The sequence below is a fragment of the Plecotus auritus genome (assembly GCF_963455305.1).
Source record: "Plecotus auritus genome assembly, chromosome: 3".
NCBI lineage: Eukaryota > Metazoa > Chordata > Mammalia > Chiroptera > Vespertilionidae > Plecotus > Plecotus auritus.
Genome location: NC_137772.1, coordinates 44,287,832 through 44,306,120, shown reverse-complemented (window position 1 = coordinate 44,306,120; position 18,289 = coordinate 44,287,832). Strand labels below are relative to the sequence as shown.

Sequence of the window (18,289 nt, the reverse complement as noted above, 5' to 3'; positions counted from 1 at the left end):
AATGGAGAGGAGAGATCTTTAGTGCTTCCCCATAAGAACAGCAAGCTAACCTGGCTGTCGCTCCACTTAACCAGATATGACACCACTGTGTGTCAAAGACAAATTGGCATTATGTCCCAGCCCCTTCTTGCATTCCCTCTAAGCAGTGGTTTCCAAGGTCTGAGTCTGCTGATCATTCTAGAAGCTACCAGTGCAGGGAGGTGCCTAGGAGTTTACAGCCTCAGTGAAGAGTTGTGAACCAATCAGACAATGTCACATAGTCATATACTCAAATACTACTGCATGGGAAGAACCAAGCTCCATGGTAGGGCTTTATCCCTAGAGTGGGGAGAAAGATCTTGAGGGAAGTGAGGGAATTAGACAGATAATGATCAGGTGAGGTTGCTCCTGAGTAGTGTGAAAGTTAAGGGGTAAAGGAAGGGGTGGGGTAAGGGCAAAAGGGAACTGGTATTATAAATGTACCAGCATTATGCTTGATATGCGTTCACATTTAACCAGATCAGAGGGGCCCTATTCTCCATCTGGTGCATATGACAAAATCAAGGCTCAGAATGGCCACATATATGACTCTGAAGTCAATGCTTTCTCACCCTTAGACCACATTGTCCCCCATAGCCTATGAGGTTCAGACAGGAGTTTCAGAATCAGTCTAGGACTTTGTCCCACAACAGAAGCAGATGGAACAGCTATTACTACATCAGATCTGGGCTAAAGAATGTGTTCCAGGTCATGCTGCAGTGAGTGGGAGAGTAAAGGGGACAGTGCGTTTGGGCAGTGCTGGAAAAGTCAATGGAGTAGGTGAGGAGAAGTTAGGTTACTGAGGGCCTTGAATGGCAGGATGAGAGCAGGACAAATGTTAAATGAGAGACTTGGAAACACTAGTCTACTGGAAGTGAGTGGGCAGATACAAGCTGGGAGAGGGTGAGTGCAGGTTAACTGGTGAGGAAGCTCTTCATCGATGAATGTTGTTGAAATTGAGAGAGAACAGAGAAAATATGGGGGTGATAAGTAATCAAGAAAATATGGGGGTGATAAGTAATCAATAAGGACAATTCAGGAGGCATTCTGACCCTTTGCTCTCCCAGTGGCTTTTCTCCAGGTCTATGGCATCTGTGGACTTCACCGACTTCTCCTCCCGCCCTCTACAACAGCTGTCCCAGTGACTTAGAGAAAAAAAAAATGGTTCTTGTTGACACATCTCCACTCTCATTTGCACTGTAAAGGACACATGTGTTGACTGGTATTTTCTGACATTGGTTTATGAAAAACTATAGCTATTCTAGCATTTATAATCCATCACCCTTCAGCATGAGGTGTAACAGACTACAGCTTTTGGTCTGTTTTACTTTAGGTAATCAAATTACATTATTCTTATCATCACTCCCCTTGCTCTGGAGTTTTCAAAGATCTCAGAGTTGATGTTGATGAGCTTCCTGTAAGCAAATTCAGACACTCTTCACTACTCACCACAATGCATTTCCAGAAGTGGCATCACTAAACTGGTCATTGTAAAATGTCACCCATTTCCCCACAGTCGCAGTGACATCAGGCCTTGCAGGAGTGACACCAGATCTGTATCAACTACAACAAAGTAATGAAAGGCAGTAAGTCATAACAGCAAACTTACCACAATTGTGCGTTATTTCTACAATAACACATAAAAAGAGAATGATGATGCAGGTTACATTATAAATTGGAACAGGAGCCCACATCAGCAAGGTGGCCTACCCAAGTTACATAAACAGTAAGAGAACTAGAACTAGAACCCAATTATCTGAATCCTGCCTAGAGTAGTGCTCTTTCCCTTTCTGTGCCTTCCTGAGAAACTGCTTTAAATGATCATTTATGGAGCCCCAAAGTACCATACAGGGTGGGGCAAAAGTAGGTTTATAGTGGTAAGTACTCAAAACACAGTTTATTTTAGTATTGTTATTTATTAATTATTGTATTATTTTTAATACAAACAACTGTAAACCTACTTTGCCTCACTCTGTGTGTATGCATAAACAGACAGCACAAAAAAACTCAAGAGCTCTCGTTTTTATTCTTTTATTTACTAAAAAAATTTTATATTTTTTTTATTGATTTCAGAGAGGAAGGGAGAGGGAGAGAGAGACAGAAACATCAATGATGAGAGAGAATCATCGATCGGCTGCCTCCTGCACACCCCACACTGGGGATTGAGCCCACAACTCAGGCATGTACCCTGACCTGGAATCGAACCACGATCTTCTGGTTCATAGGTCGATACTCAACCACTAAACCATGCTGGCTGGGCTTTATTAAAATTTTTTAATGTTGACATAATTGCAGGTGTCCCCCTTTTCTCCACACTTTTCCCACCTTCTCCCATCAGCACCTCCCACTCCCTTGGCCTTCACCAAACTATTGTCTGTGTCCATGGAGTATGCATATATGTTCTTTAGCTAATCCCTTCAACAGCTCTCCTTTACTAAGCACTTACCAAATACCAGACATTGTCCTAAGCCTTTTATATGAATTATCTTATTGAAGCCCACAATGGCTCTGTAAGGGTCTACTCTGATCCCCAATATATAGATGAGGAAATTGCAATTTCAAGAAGCTGAAACACTTGCCCAAGATCATCTATTAAAGTAGCAAAACCAGATTTAGAACTTTCCCCAAGCTCCTAGCCTTCCATGTTACAATGAGAAGAAGGAACTAGAATGGTTAAATGATTCACTCAAAATTACATGAGAGTTAAAAATTCATCTCCTAACAACCTGCTTAGTCCTCTCCCACTGTCAAACCACCATCCATCACGAATATGCAGCTCCACTTTTTTTTTTTTTTGGACAATCAATACGTTTGCTTCCTCCTTAGAATTTAGAAAGGTTTTTGGGAAATCAAAAAGATACCCAGGGATGTTAAATGCAATTCCTTCTTGTTCTCCAAATACTTTTTCCAGTAATAATGTCATAGCACTTCCATTAGTCATTCTTTCAATATTTGTCATTGTTACACTGAAATATTTGAAAGGGCCAGAGAACCACTTTAGTTATGAGGATTTAGGAGAAAAGGAATTGCTTAAATCAATTCTTATTGTTCATCTTCTTTTCTTTGCTCTCTCTGACAAATGCAACATCAAGGGTGGCCTTGAACAAGAAAAGGAGTTAAAATAGGGAAATCTAAGGAGTGTATGGAGAATGTGAAGAAAATCCTCCTGTATTTCTTTGCCTTGGAAAAAAGGTGTTTTAGAGTTGCTTTTTAAAACAAAAACAAAAACATCAACTCATAAGTTCCCTTGTTCCTTCTGCTGTGTAGGGGTACCTGTATGAGAAGAAGTGAAGGCTTGAAAATTGAAGTATAGATGTTTATTAGACAAGCCTGGGTGTGCAGAGTGTCCATAAGTAGTGGTTTGCTCTAAGCACAGTGACCTAAGATTTATTAGTAATTGCTATACCTTGTCAAAATATTCATGTTCTGTGGCTTAGCCTAGGAAATTAAAATAGGTGAAATATTACCATATGATAACAGTAGCATTATGTGCTTACTCCCACCAGGCAACCATTAAATATGTTATCTAATCTTCACAACAACTCATGAGTTAGGAACACGTGTTTAATTTCTATTAAAGATATGAGTAATAATAATAAAAGAGGTTGAATTATTTACCCAGGGTAACATATCTATTAGGCCTAGAAGCTGGTTTGAACTGGGTCTAACTTTAAAGAATGGGGATTCTGCCTCTTATGAGATGTTAATTTTCTACTCCTTGACCCTGATCAGCAAACACTGCTGACTTTTAATGTCTTTATAATAAAAGATTTTAGTTTGAAATTATTAATATGAATGACAGTTGGGATTTTCATAAATAAATAGAGAAATTCAGCCTATATTAAGTTGTCAATGACAGGTCAGGATATACATATACAGAACAGGAAGTAAGTGTATTGGACATTTTTAAAAATCTTTGTCTCATTAAAAATCAAGTTTATGGAAGTGCCCATATAAATCATGTAATATTTAAATGTAAAATCAGGCAATATTATTATTTGAATGCCTATTTAAATAGAGTTGAAACCAAATTTTATTTAGGTTTATGAATCTTAAATTGACTAAAGAAAGGAAACAAACATTCATCCAAAGCCACTATTACACTTCAGAGATTTTATATGCACTATTTCATTTAATACTCAACAGGACTCTGTGAAGTGTCATATTCATTTTCCAGAGGAGAGCAAGTCTTAACAAAATAATTTACTTAAGATTAAAGAAGTAGGAAGTGGCTGGACAGTCTTAGAAATAAGATTTGCCTGCCTCCAAATCCTGTTCTCTTATGTGCCCACCATATTTGAATTTGATGAGAGATTATTATGGCCAATGTAGATTAGGATTAATCTCTTCGTATGATTCCCTTAAAAACTTGTATCCACTGAGTTTTAACTATTAATTTTTAAAGTTTTAACAATTTAAGAAGAAAGTTCTACTAGAACTTTTTAATATCCAAGTGTGGTATCAGAAGTGTTTGGAAAATATTGTTGGTTGATGAGACCAACAAGGAAATTCTTATTTCAGTCCAGTAAACAAGAGCTAGAGAAGCAGATGGACAAGGTGCTATCTCACCCTTCCCTGGGTGGCAAACTGGAAAATAATTTCTGGCTGGAAAGAGTTTACCAAGAGGAGTCCCTCATCTAGGACTTTCATTTCTTAAACAACAATAATTTAAAAATAGAGGTACAATTTTTTCCCACTATTTCCACCGAGCCTTAACTTATCAATCTCAGGTTAACTAAATATCACTAGTTAAGAATGAATGTTTTGGGAAGCCTGGTGGAGGCAACTGTGAAAGGAGCCACTAGAAGGTTAATTTAATTTAAGTAAAACCATAAAGCTAGATTAGAGAGCAAGCCCAGGGATTCAGGTGAGCATACAGGAAGAGCCACGTAAACCATTTTGAAGCCACAAATGAGAAGGATGTAAAGAAGTGCAGGAGAGGTGGGTAGAGAAGGAACTAAGTATGGTAAGAAAGGGGAATAGAAAGTTATTGTTCAATAATTACAGGGCTACAGTTGGAATGATGAAAAGTTCTGGAGATCGAGAGTGGTGATGGTTGCACAACAATGTGAGTGCACCTAATGCGACTTTCATGAACTATGCACTTAAAAATGGTTAAAATTGCAAATTTTATGATATGCCTATTTTACAACAAGGTTTTACATTGGGCAACAGATCTGAATAGACATTTCTCCAAAGAAGAAGTAGTTAGGATTGGGAAGAAAGATGTCTAACTATACTTGAGTTTTTGTTTTATTAAATCCATGATATAAAATTACTCTTTTCACATTAAAAATTCTTTATTGCTATCATGTTTTCCTTTAAGAGTTCTGTTTTCATAAAGCAGGTAACTGAGTGCAAATAAAAATTTTTCCTCAGTGATGTCTGTTAGAAGCTGGGGATATATTGAGATATCATGCCATACAGACAATAGTGTGGCTGGGAGGAGTGGTTCAGGGTGGAAGGGGTTAATGGTGGGAGAAAGGAGGGACATCTATAATACTTTCAACAATAAAGATAACATTTAAAAATATTTTTAAGATGTCATGCCATACAGATGCCCACTGTTGACTCGATGACAACACATTTTCATATTTTTTCTGAGTAGATGTTTATTAAGAGCCCACTGAGCTTTGATGGAGGACAATTAGTAATCTACACTAATAAAAGAGAAACATGCAAATTAACCATCACTCTGCTACAACCACCAGCCAATCAGGAGCAAGTATGCAAATTAACCCAACTAAGATGGCAGCCACCACGGAACTGGAGCGAGCAGGAGGCTTGGGTTGCCCCCGGTGATGGAGGAAGCTAAGCTTCCTGCCCACCGAGGCTGGCCCTGGCCTCCACTCAAGGCTACAAAGTTTCAATTATAGAAGATAAATAAATCCCAGATACCTGCTTCCAGCTGGCCCTGGCCTCCACTCAAGGAGGCGCTGGAAAAAAAAAAGAAAGAAAAAAAGCCCCTTACCCAGGCTGACCACACCCCCATGGGGTGAGGGTCCCCGCTGGGGGGCTTACCCAGCCTGCAAACAGAGGCTGGCCAGGCACCCCAGTAGGGACCCCCACCCTGAAGGGGGTATAGCCAGCCTGCAAACAGCCCTCAACCCCTCACCCAGGCTGGCCACAACCCCATGGCCCAATCCCTGTAAACGGGCAGTCGAACATCCCTCGAGGGGTCCCAGATTGGAGAGGGTGCAGGCTGGGCTGAGGGACAACCCCCCCCCTCCATGCACAAATTTCATGCACCAGGCCTCTAGTAAAGAAATAAAAGAATGTGGAAGCTTTATATATTTTCTTCCTTTGGTTTCCATTTTGCTATCTGTTATATCAGGATATTTTGGCACTTCATGGGGAGTTATTAGGGAGGACAGATGGTAACCTGGTTTAATTACCCCACCATGTGACAGAGGTGCCAATGTGGTACAAGCAGAGTCAAAAACTAAGGCTCAGAAGGGTCACAAAGCTGGTCGGTGGCACAGAGAAACCTCCTGAAATTCCACCCCAGGATTCCTTTTGATTTTTCCTTTGCATCATGATTTTACACACAATTGAGTGGTTTTGTTAATATCTCTCTCTCTCTCTGTCTGTCTGTCTCTCTCTCATATGCAAATACAGAGGCAAAAAACTAAAAACAAAACAAATTTCATTGGAAATTTTGTTAGATGGCTCTGTCATCCCACCAGTTCAAGAAACGTGCAATACGATTAAAAGACATACTTCATGTCTTGTACATAACATTAATTTTACCATTCCTTTTACTGCAGCTTAGCATTTGGTTACTTTTCTGCCTGTAGTTTCTTAAAAGCCAATTCTTAGCAGACTGAATTATACATTCTGCTCCACTGTTAAAATGAATAATACAGCCAAAATGTGCCCAGGATCCTAAATCTAACATAATGGTAGTGGATACAAAGGCATTATGGCCTGACTCTTCAGTGTATTACTGGGAGCAAAACTAATATTGAAAAAAGCAGGTATAAATGAATACTTAGGAAACTGCTTTTCAGTTGCTACACAAGCAGTTTTTCAAAAGTATAAAAAAGTTTTCTTAGATTCTACCTTCATGTCCAGAGGTCCCCTTCAATGAAATAGTCTCAAACCTGGGCTGCCTTTTTAATCCCATATAGCTTTACTCACTATGAATCTTGCTGTAAATAATCTCACTCTAAATAGTCTAAATATAATATTTTATAAAAAGATTTTATAATATTTTCTATAATGCTTAGAATATTGTATTAAATAGTGTGGCCCCAATATTATATATTGTTTCTTGATTTAGTAGAGGAATATAGCCTACTTTTATATGCAGACAGTCCCTAATTTTTAAAAAATTTGCTTGTTCAAAATTTTCTTTACCACCTGGTTTGGACCTTAAATAATTTTCATATAGAGACAGTGACAGACTTGATGATTAAGTATCTAGACTGGTCTGCAATAGTTTAACTCATGACATTGGCATGGAACTGTCCCAAAACCATGTTCACAGATGTTTCCATATCTTAAAGATTCAAGAAAGATGCCAAAAGCATATTCGTAACTCAAGCCCCCAGACAGGTGTGTGATAGGGAAGACTTTCACCTTCTCCATCTGCTGGCGGTATAGGAACCATGATAATATGGTGAATTCTGTGAATGTTCATTGGGGAAGGTGTATAGAGTAGGAATGTGTTTGTAACGTATAGTGTGAAGACAAAAATGTCAGGTGATGAATAAGAAGAAAAAAGCTGGGACCTGTTCCTGGGTGACCATCAGATGTACTCACCCTACCCTCTTTCTCGTTGTCCTTGGATGCTGTGGCTTCGTCTGCCTACTTCTCTGTCCCTGGCTGTCGTGCGGCCCTTCCAGTCTGGGGTTTTGTTTTGTTTGAGCCTTTGGCCCCTGCAATCCAAACATGGTCTCAGTAGTTCCTCTCTTCCTGAACAATTACATAAGACTCCTGAATGTGTTTTTTGTTTTAAACACTTCTATAGCATCAGGGGAAAGTACAAGAAATGAGTCTCCTCTTACATGCTTTACCTTCTTCCTCATTTATATCCTATAGGTGAAAAGTCCCCCTTGGCTAACATAAGGATGTTTAGATGATGTGAGGACTAGATTCCCATCTCACCATCTCATCATGAAAGCAACAGAAATGGTCCTCAGAATTCTCTCAGGGGAGTTGGGATTGTGAGGGGCTGGGTTTGGGTTGGAGAAGAGGATCATATCAAGGCCTCACTAAAATACTCACAAGAGTCTAGATGTTTCCACATATGACATGGACTCATGCAAGGAGCAAGATCTTACTCAAATCAAGAATTTGTAAAGTATATGTATTTTATCTAGATAATATCAATGTGGACCCTGGTCAGTAATCTTCATTGAGATCAGGTTATTGCCTTTTGTGCAAAAATTCAATTATTAATAGTTTAAATGATAATTTTCATATATTAGAAAGTATATCTGAAAATTCTTCCTGTCCAAATATTATAGAATGGAAAATATTAGACAGAAATGAGTCATCCACAAAATGATGTCATTTAAAACAGAGGAATTAGAGCTTTGAATGTAAACCTTCTATTCATGACAGAGGGCAAAACAGTAATCCTTACTACATAATCTTTAAGGTCTGCTAAACATTGTGGACATTCCAATTAACCTTAGAGTGATCTCAAGAGTGACATTGATTGTCATATTTTAGAATTTTCTCCCACAGCCCCAGTTTTTGCCTTTTCTACATAAATAAAAATCCCTTTTGAAAACAGGTCAAATACTGCCTCAGGACAGTATTCCCCCTAAGTAATAAATATGAGTATTTTTTCAAAGTGTCTTTTTTTATACCACTAATTATCTGAACATTTTACACAATTAAAGTTTATGAATAGTCTTGAAATTGGCCAAAGTTCTTGAAATTGTTCATTTATTAATACATATCATTAGAATTGCTCTGATAACTATGTCCATCAACTGACCAAAGACACTTGCATTTGACTTTAGTAACTGATATTATGATTAAGCACAGATTTATTTTGCAGCCAAAAATGGTACAAATGTCTCTCTGCCTTTGTACAATTTGCTTCAAACAGAATACTTCACAAGTTTTGCCTCTCAGACAAAATCAGGACATTTTAGACAGTGATGGCTGCCATGGAGAAGATGTGTGGAATACTGGGGAAAAGACAGAGAGAATATTAAACAGTGGAGAAACTGCAGGAGGAAGGAATACCAATGGAGCATAGTGAAGAGGAACATGTGTGACTGAATAAGAAAACTGAATAAATAAAAAGATAACGGGATGGTGAGCAACAGGCAAGCCTCCTTTCCTGGGCCATAATTTTAGGAATTCCTTTCAGTTTTCTATTTTTAAACCAGTAGTAAGGTTTGTTTAAAAAGGCAATGAGCCCTAGCCAGTTTGGCTTAGTGGATAGAATGTCATCCTGTGGACTGAAGGGTCCTGGGTTCTATTCCCATCAAGAGCACATGCCTCGACTGCAGGCTCAATCCCCAGTGTGGGGTGTGCAGGAGGCAGCAGATCAATGATTCTCTCTCATCATTGATGTTTCTAGCTCTCTCTCCCTCTCCCTCCCTCTCTGAAATATATAAATACATATACATATACATATACATATACATATACATATACATATATATATATATACATATACATATACATATATACATATATATATATTAGAGGCCCAATGCACAAAGATTCATGCAAGAATAGGCCTGCCTTCCCCTGGCTGCCGGCACCGCCTTCGCTCCAGCCAGAGCTACCTTCCGCCTCTCGTCTTGTTGCATCAATTTGCATATTCCCTCCTTATTGGCTATGGGTGCCACTATCTTTGTCACAGAGTTATGGTCAATTTGCATATTCTGTCTTTATTAGATAGGATATATATTTTAAAAAGATAGTGAAACATCCTTTCTTTAATTATTTCCTGAGGGAACAGGGTCTTGTAACCATGAGAAAAGATTTCTAAGAAATCAACCAGAAGTTTTCTCCAGGTGGCATTTTTGTTTATCTGCCATGTTTCCACCCCCTGTGAGTGACTCTGCCCCCAGCCTAGAATATTTTTCCTTTTATCTATATATAACAGGAGTGGAGGAATGGGAAGGAATGTTTATGTGTAGACTATCTAAAAGGTTCTTTTCCTGCCTCCATGGCTACATCTCACTTGTGAATGGTCCACTAGTTTTCTGTTGATGCCAACATTGTGATGTTGTGTCCTTGGTAAATCTTATTGATTCAGCCCTCTGCGCAACCAACAGTTACTAAGTGCCTCCTATGTACTCAGCCCTATCCTAGACACTAGGGATATAAAGATGAATGGGACATTGCCCGGTGCTTACAAAATTCAGATTTGGTATGGACCCAGTTAATGCAGCAGCCCTGCTTGGAAGTGTCTATTTGAGTTCCCATGCTAGTTGGTATCCTGGTCCACTGTGGTTCCTTCAGATGTCAGCAAGGCCTCACAAACATTTTGCAGGGTATATGTTATTTACCTCTTCAAACTCAACATTACAGAGACATTAGTGGATGGCTTTTCATGGGAGGATTTAACTAAAACATCCATGATTCCTCTTCTCTCATTGTTTGGATCCATAGGAACAGTTTGTCTTTTCACAGAAATGTTTTTACTATCAGTTAAGCCAAGCAGTAAGAGTTCTTACCAGAGTTCATACTTAGCTAACATGTTAAAAGATAACTCATTTGATGTCCCTGAATCTTTGTAATGAACATGTTTATATAAGAAGTGTGAACATTCCTAGAAGTCATCTAGAAGCTCCCACATTTCCAAAGTACTCATATGTTCAGTTCCTGGAGATCAATCAACAAGGTAGAACACTCAGAAAGTATTAACATTGGTGCCTCAAAAGCACTGAGGAAATTCTAGACTTGTCTTCTTTGCATCCGGTTGCATGTGAGGTAGTTAGTTCAGCTGTTGAGTTTATGATGCTGATGTGCTCAAATTCAGTGTTTCAGCCTCTGCAGACTATTTTGCTTTCAACCAAGGGCATTTCCCACTCTGGTCAGCTCTTTTCAAGTGCCCACCAAGGGTCAGGGCATGTGGATGGTTCTGCTAAATTCATCATTACCTTGGAAAAGACAAGGCAACATACATATTTCATATCTAGTAGTTTCTTCTTAGCTAGAAGGTGCCTCTTGGTCAAGTACCCTATTCAATGTCTGAAAAGTTGCAGGATTAACTTCCCATGACACCTACTCTCCTGATCCTGCCCAGCACTGGTGACTGCTGCCTCCCTGTATGTTGCCTACCACAATGGCTGCTACCTGGCTCAGGAGATATCCAGGCTTGGTGGATATCTCCTCCAAGAAAGTAAGGCTCAGAAAGGACACAAACCAGCAGCTCATAGCTGCACTCAGCCCAAAGAATTGACCCACACAGAGTTGTTTCCTATAATATGAATTAGTTACTGAATTTCCAGCTTTAGTTGTAAAATGGAAAGGTCAAGCAATGTAGAGCCCAGGTTTCTGCAGGTAGCGATTGGCTGGAGCTTCATAGATGCTATTCCATTCCTTCTAGACATAGGCCCTTACATCTGCCACACTCCCTGCCTGACCCATGCACTCATGTATCTTTCCTGCCTGGTCCCAGAGGCTTAGTATTTAGGCATTACCTAACCCAGCCCTCTTTTAACAAGCTTGACTGCCATTGCACTATGAGTCAATGGTAGGAACTTCACTGAGGTTGCAGGGAGTATTAAATGATTGCTCATAACACATTTGATGAGGGAACAACCCATTTGATGTTCTTTGGGGCCATCCATGCTTTGTCTTCAGTAAACAAAAATAAAACTAAGTGTGCATTGGGTCATATGGAAGTAATTTATGGATGTGAATTAAGCAGAATCATCAGATTCTTAAATCCAACCACCTGGGGGAGATGCTCGTTGATAAGTAGACACTATTGCAGCCAACTCATATTTGCATCACAGATACTCTTGTTACAATAGATAGTCCACTAAAGATTTATGAAAGCACTCACAATTTAAATCAAAGCTGCCTTTGTTTTAAAAATAGAATTGCTGATTTTGTGGGCGTCAGCTATTCCCATTTTTGTGTGTCCTCCTTTTAGTAGAAAAGGAATTGAAAATAATGCTCCCAGTTCAAGATTTTGATTTACCACATTAGATGGGCTAGTCCTATTTAATACTTCAACTTCCTTCTTTGTCATGGTTCTGTTATACAAAATAATACTTATTTGAGGGACCAGTCCATCAGGGAGATGAACAGAAAGTAACATAGTCCATGTTCCTGGGCCATTTATAAACCTGTTCTTTTAGGAATTATTTCTTGTATCTACATTCAAATATCCAGGCACCTTCTGAAGCTTTTGATCCTCTTGACCATTAACATTGCAACGGACATTGAAGAAGTTTTTATGTAAAGAACATGTTTTATATGTCCATAGAAAACTAGTATGGAGGAATAGCTGAGGAGAAACCACAGAAAACACAAAATAGATCTGCTCATTCTATTTTAAATTATATCTCTTTGGTGCAAATCAAAACTACAATCTGACTACAGAAAAGCCATATTAAAAACTACACAGAAGATCTCTCTGTCCCTCAAAATGGCTTCTCCACACCCTTCCACTCTGCACACACACTTGGCTCTTGTCTTTCTTCCAGAGGTATCCTCCCAGCTGGGAACTGTCCTGCCCTCCCAGTGGGCCTCAGTGCCTGTCCTGTCAGGTCTTCCAACATCAGAAGTAGAAATCAAACAGGCAATAGTTATATCAGAGGCACTTCGTTGGTAACTGCTCCTCATCTGGATTCCTGTTCTGTCTATATTTCCAGAATGTAGTTCACCCCAGGGTGCACTCAACTCAGACTGTGTGAACAAGCTACATTTCTCAGAAAAAAAATTAATAATCAAGTTATATTTTCAAGAAAAATCCTACCACAAAAATAAACACTCAAACCTTTCCTATCTTCTAAGAGCAAATCTCTTGAACTTCTTGAAGCTCACAGCTGTGAGGAGCATGACTTTCTTTTTTTTTTTTTTTTTTTTTTTTTTTTGGTTACTCTTTTTTTTTTTTTAATTTTCTTTATTGATTAAGGTATTACATATGTGTCCTTATCCCCCCAATCCCCCTACTCACTCATGTTTTTAATGCCACATATAGAGCCCACCAGATAGCCAAAGACACAGACCAGGGTATGGCAGGGTTTTCTGGCCAAGATGTGATGCAGTAGTAACTGCCGAGAGTTCAATAGTAGCAGCAGTCATTCTTATTTATGTCTTTATCCATATAATGGATCATGTGTACGCTGGGGCAGAGGGGAAAAGCAGTCTGGGTGAGTCCCGTTGATGCTTTCAGTTAACTTCAAGGCTGATTTACAGTTCAATTAAACTTGGGTGGCCGCACATGTCTCTTTGTCAGGTACAGGTCCAAAGCATTGTTCTCACTAATATCTGTAATATACATTTGCTCATTGCTGGGCTCTCTGTTGAATACTTTTTGTTCTAAATGGTTAGAAATATCATTCAATATGGAATTTTAGTTTCAGTTAATAAGCCTTAATGTGACTATATTCTAAAATATGTATTATTGCGTATCCATCTTAAGACATCACAAGATTCCCCCCCGCCCCCACTATTTTAGAGAGACTCTTGCTAAAGTAAAAGGAAAGAAGAAGGAAAAACAGGACATGATTTGATATCCTGGGACACATTTTTATTTGGAAACCTTACAGGCATCATTGAAGCTAAGGGATGAAATAGAATAATTCCTATTTAATAATCAAATCTAAATCTAATATTGAGGTTATAATATAACCACCTGAAGAATTTGAATATTAGCTATTTGTAATGACTGTTCAAAAACACTGATATTTGCATATAAAATCATCTCATTATTTTTATTTGTCTATCTATATGAGACAAGGAATGCTATTTTTCCCAATTAATTTTAAATTCCAGAATTTTTTAAAAAAACAAAGAATAATCATTTCTGAAGTTCTGAGTTTCCATTTAGTACAAATATTTAATATAAATCAGTTCTACTTTTATCAATTCTGTACACATCTGTACATTCCAATAAAATAAAAGATGCTTTTACTTCATGGGAGAAACTAATTGAGTGTTTATACTACAATTGTTTGATATAAACTGTAGGAGCACCCACTAAAAGGGAAAATATCCACATGTATGAATTCTAACATGATGGTACACAAAATTATACTTGTAGAAATGAGGCTTGTGTTGAGAAGTGGATCCCAGTGTGCAGGAATATTAGCTGACCTTGACCATAACAAAGTCTTACTGGTTATTTCCTAAACAAAGACTCTTGACTGTTTAGTAAACTAACATTTTCTTTATTCATTGCACAAAGTTTGGTCAAGGCATTGCACAAAGAATAAATATTTTTGTTAGAATGTGTTATAAGTTTTGCTTCTAAGCTTGGCATTTATGGACTGGGTCACACAGGGCAAACTCCCTGTCCTTTGCAAGGGTGTGGAGTTGGAAATGAACTTAGGGATCAAACTCCACAGACCACGGTTTGCTTTTGATAGTTTAGTTGTATCTGTGCTTTTAGATTATTAAGAATGTTATAACAGTTTTATTGGAATATCATCTCTTTTTCTCTTTAATATGGGACATTTAAACATTCTCTGAATTTGAAACTTGTTGTTATATCTTGGGAACAAAGTTATTTTTTATGGGAACACATCTTTGAATTATAAATGTAAGTTAATAAAAAAATACATAATTGATTATACATTTTTAAATATTTATATTTAAAATTTGCTAAACAACTTTCTATGTACAGACTAATTCTTTGATCACCTTTGCAAATATTAATTGAAGGATAATGTGAACATACAATAAAAAGATATGAAATGAAAATGAAAAAAGATTAGGATCTAAACACACTGTATGTCCACATATATGTTGTCACAGTTTTACAGAAAATACTGTGCTTTTGAATCATCATTTTCAGTGGCCACACAGCAGAAGTGCTTAAGTATAAAATTTTCACCATGAAGGGTGGGGCCTGGGCAAAATTATAATTGCACCAAAATAATGAAAAGTTGAAGAAAATTCCTATTTTTAAATGTCTATTTTCAAAGAGTAGAACTTACACTCATTCTTTTCCCTCACAGAAGAATGTCTAAATTGCACGTATCTTTTTCTTTAACAGATAATTCTGAAGTAATCAGCAGAAATGGAATGGAATGCCAAGAATCTGCATTGAGAATAACTAAACATTGTTACTGTACATACTATCCTGTTTCCTCCTCAATAGAATTGCCACAAACTGCATGCTAAATAAAGATTTAGTTCTTCTGGACAGACCACAACTCTAAGGAGCTAGTGCTGCTATATCATATATGAGTATTAAATATGGTATGCTTAGTATATTCCAACCTAAGATAGTTAACTACCTGAGACCAGCTGTGATGTTTAAAGACATAAAGGATCAAGTTTACTTTGAAAGGGTTTCTAAACATAGTTTCTGTCCTAGGAATATTGTCTTATCTCCATAACTATAGCTGATGCAGAAAGTCCAACCAATTTACTCATTTCGACTCAGAATATTTCAAAGTTAGCAATAAACAATTAGCAGTAGTTTAAAACCTATTCCAAGGGCAGGTTCAATTCCAACTCCAATTACTGTCATTTCATTTTCCCACTGGATCAAAGGGTATGTTTCACTTCTTGACACAAATGCTGCAGCAAAGATGAGAAGTGAAATAAAAAACTGATACCTGTCCTACAGGTCTAAAATTTGAATGGAAATTCAAGCACAAGTACTGGGGACACATCAAAGTGTGGTATTTTGTTTGCCTGGAGATGCCGTATTGAATCATGTGATTCTAGAATAACATTAACTAGATTGCAAAAGAAACTTTGCACGGTATGAGCTTCATACCCTACCAAACAAAGTCTTGAAGGTATTATTTTACAAGTATATTTTTAAAGTTGTTTTATAAGAGAGACTTTGTAGAAGTGCCTAGATTTTGCCAGACTTCATCCAGCTTGACAAGAATGAGAGGCCCATGTCAAGAGTCTAATCTAATGGATTAGTCTTTCAAACTCATCATCCGTTTGCCTGTTACAGAATAACTCTTCTAAACTAAAAACCTAGTCAAATAAGGAAGCTGTAGGTGAGGAGATCTGTATAATATTCTAATTTAAGTAAGTTTGAGTTTAGTCACTGAAAATTTGACTGTGACTTTAATCTAAATTACTATGTAAACAAAAAGTAGGTAGTTTCACTTTATAAAAAATCCATTACTGTTCTGCATTTCAAAAAAGTTGGATTAAAGGGTTGTAACTGACTACAGCATGGAAAAAAATAGTTCTTTTAATTCTTTCACCTTAAAGCATATTTTATGTCTCAAAAGTATAAAAACTTTAATACAAGTACATACATATTATATATACACATACATATATATACTATATATGGATGAAACATATTTTAATGTTGTTTACTTTTTTAATACTTGGTTGTTCTTCAAGGTAATAGCGATACAATTAAATTTTGTTCAGAAAGTTTGTTTTGAAGTTTATTTTAAGCACTATCGTACCAAATATTTCATATTTCACATTTTATATGTTGCACATAGCCTATACAGTACCTACGTAGTTTTTAAATTATTGTTTAAAAAATGAAACAGCTGTTATAAATGTAATTGTTTAAAACATCCATTTTTTTGTGAACATATTAGTGATTGAGGTATTTTGACTTTTGAGATTGAATGTAAAATATTTTAAATTTTGGCCTCACAGCCTGTTCTGAAAACTATATGCACCAACCATATCATTTTTTTTTTTAGTAAAAAAGAAATTCACCATTTTAATTAATGTTGGTCAAAATCTAATGACTCTTTATCTTATATCATAGATTTGATAACCCTATCAAAAGAAATCATTCTAAGTGTAATCTTACATAGTGCTTGTATCGTTAACATTTGTTTTAATTTGTGGGAAAGTATTGTATCTAACTTGTATTTCTTTGGTAGTTTCATCTTTATGTATTATTGATATTTGTAATTTTCTCAACTATAACAATGTAGTTATGCTACAACTTGCCTAAAACATTCAAACTTATCTTCTTTTTTTCTTTGTTAATTCACTTAAACTCATTGAATACATAGTATACATTACTAAAGGTAAATTATGTGATCACTGAAATATTTTTGTAGACTAATTGTTGTAACATTGTCTTTATTTTTTTTCTTTTATTTCATGATTTTGATGTTAAAAATCATTAGCACACAACTATTTTCAGCCCTTTAATGAGCATCAACAACATCACCTGTATCCCCACGCAAATATAGAGGACTGTATTTTTACTATGATATCCATTTTCCAGAATTGTGATTATAATATGCAAAGAGTCATAAATATGCCATTTACGATAAGGAGGAGGCAAGGCAAATGCATAGATGTACAAATATATGTACAACAGATTTTGCTTTTTATTTATTTATAATGTAATTTTATAGAATAATTCTGGGATTTGAGAGGATCTAAAACTATTTTTCTGTATAAATATTATTTGCCAAAAGTTTGTTTATATTCAGAAGTCTGACTATGATGAATAAATCTTAAATGCTTTGTTTAATTACAAAAACAAAATCACCTATATCCAAGACATGAAGATAGCAATTCAACAAATACTGTAGTTAAGAGATGAACTCGCCACTTGTATGGGAACTACATTTCACTCTTGGTTTTCAGGATATAATAGCACTTCACCGAAATATTCTTTTAGCCATACCACTGGTAACATTTCTACTAAACCTTTCTGTAACACTTAAAGAATTTCCTCATTCATTACCTTACAGTGTAAACAGGAGTCTAATTTGTATCAATTCTATGTTTTGGTTGTAATATTCAGTTCACTCACCCAATGTACAACCAATGAAATAAAAGAAGCATTTAAAAGGATTTCTAATCTTCCTCCTTGTGTTGAAACAGATTGATAATTAGCCAAACAAAGTGGTTTAGACATTCACAAAGATAACAATTGGTAACTTCAAAGAAGAGCAAGCTCTGGTCTTCAAACGGGGACTGATAGTTTCTGCTTTTGCTTTTGGCTTTTTACAAATAAGAAAAACAATTTAAAAGGATCATTTTAGAAGTATTTTTAGTATTCTTTGAAATTAGAAGTAAAAATAAATCCTACCACTCAGCCCTCTTCTACAGGATTCTGCCTGAATATGAAGAAGTGTGAACATCAATAACCAAATGGGGAACAAAATATCAGTTCCAGACTCATAGATAGAGAACAAGCTGACAGCTGTCAAGT

At 36.8% G+C, this 18,289-nt stretch overlaps 1 protein-coding gene across 8 annotated transcripts in view; it reads left to right on the top strand.

The window, feature by feature from the left end:
* The window catches only part of MBNL2 (muscleblind like splicing regulator 2), a 162,981-nt gene extending 145,056 nt beyond the window's left edge, over nt 1–17,925 (top strand). For all 8 annotated transcript variants that reach the window (XM_080661702.1, XM_080661703.1, XM_080661699.1 and 5 more), the window contains one exon: nt 15,170–17,925. In XM_080661702.1, the coding sequence (XP_080517828.1) occupies nt 15,170–15,297 (128 nt within the window). In that variant the 3' untranslated portion in view covers nt 15,298–17,925. The remainder of the gene's footprint in view (nt 1–15,169) is intronic.
* Nucleotides 17,926–18,289: the final 364 nt, after the last annotated feature.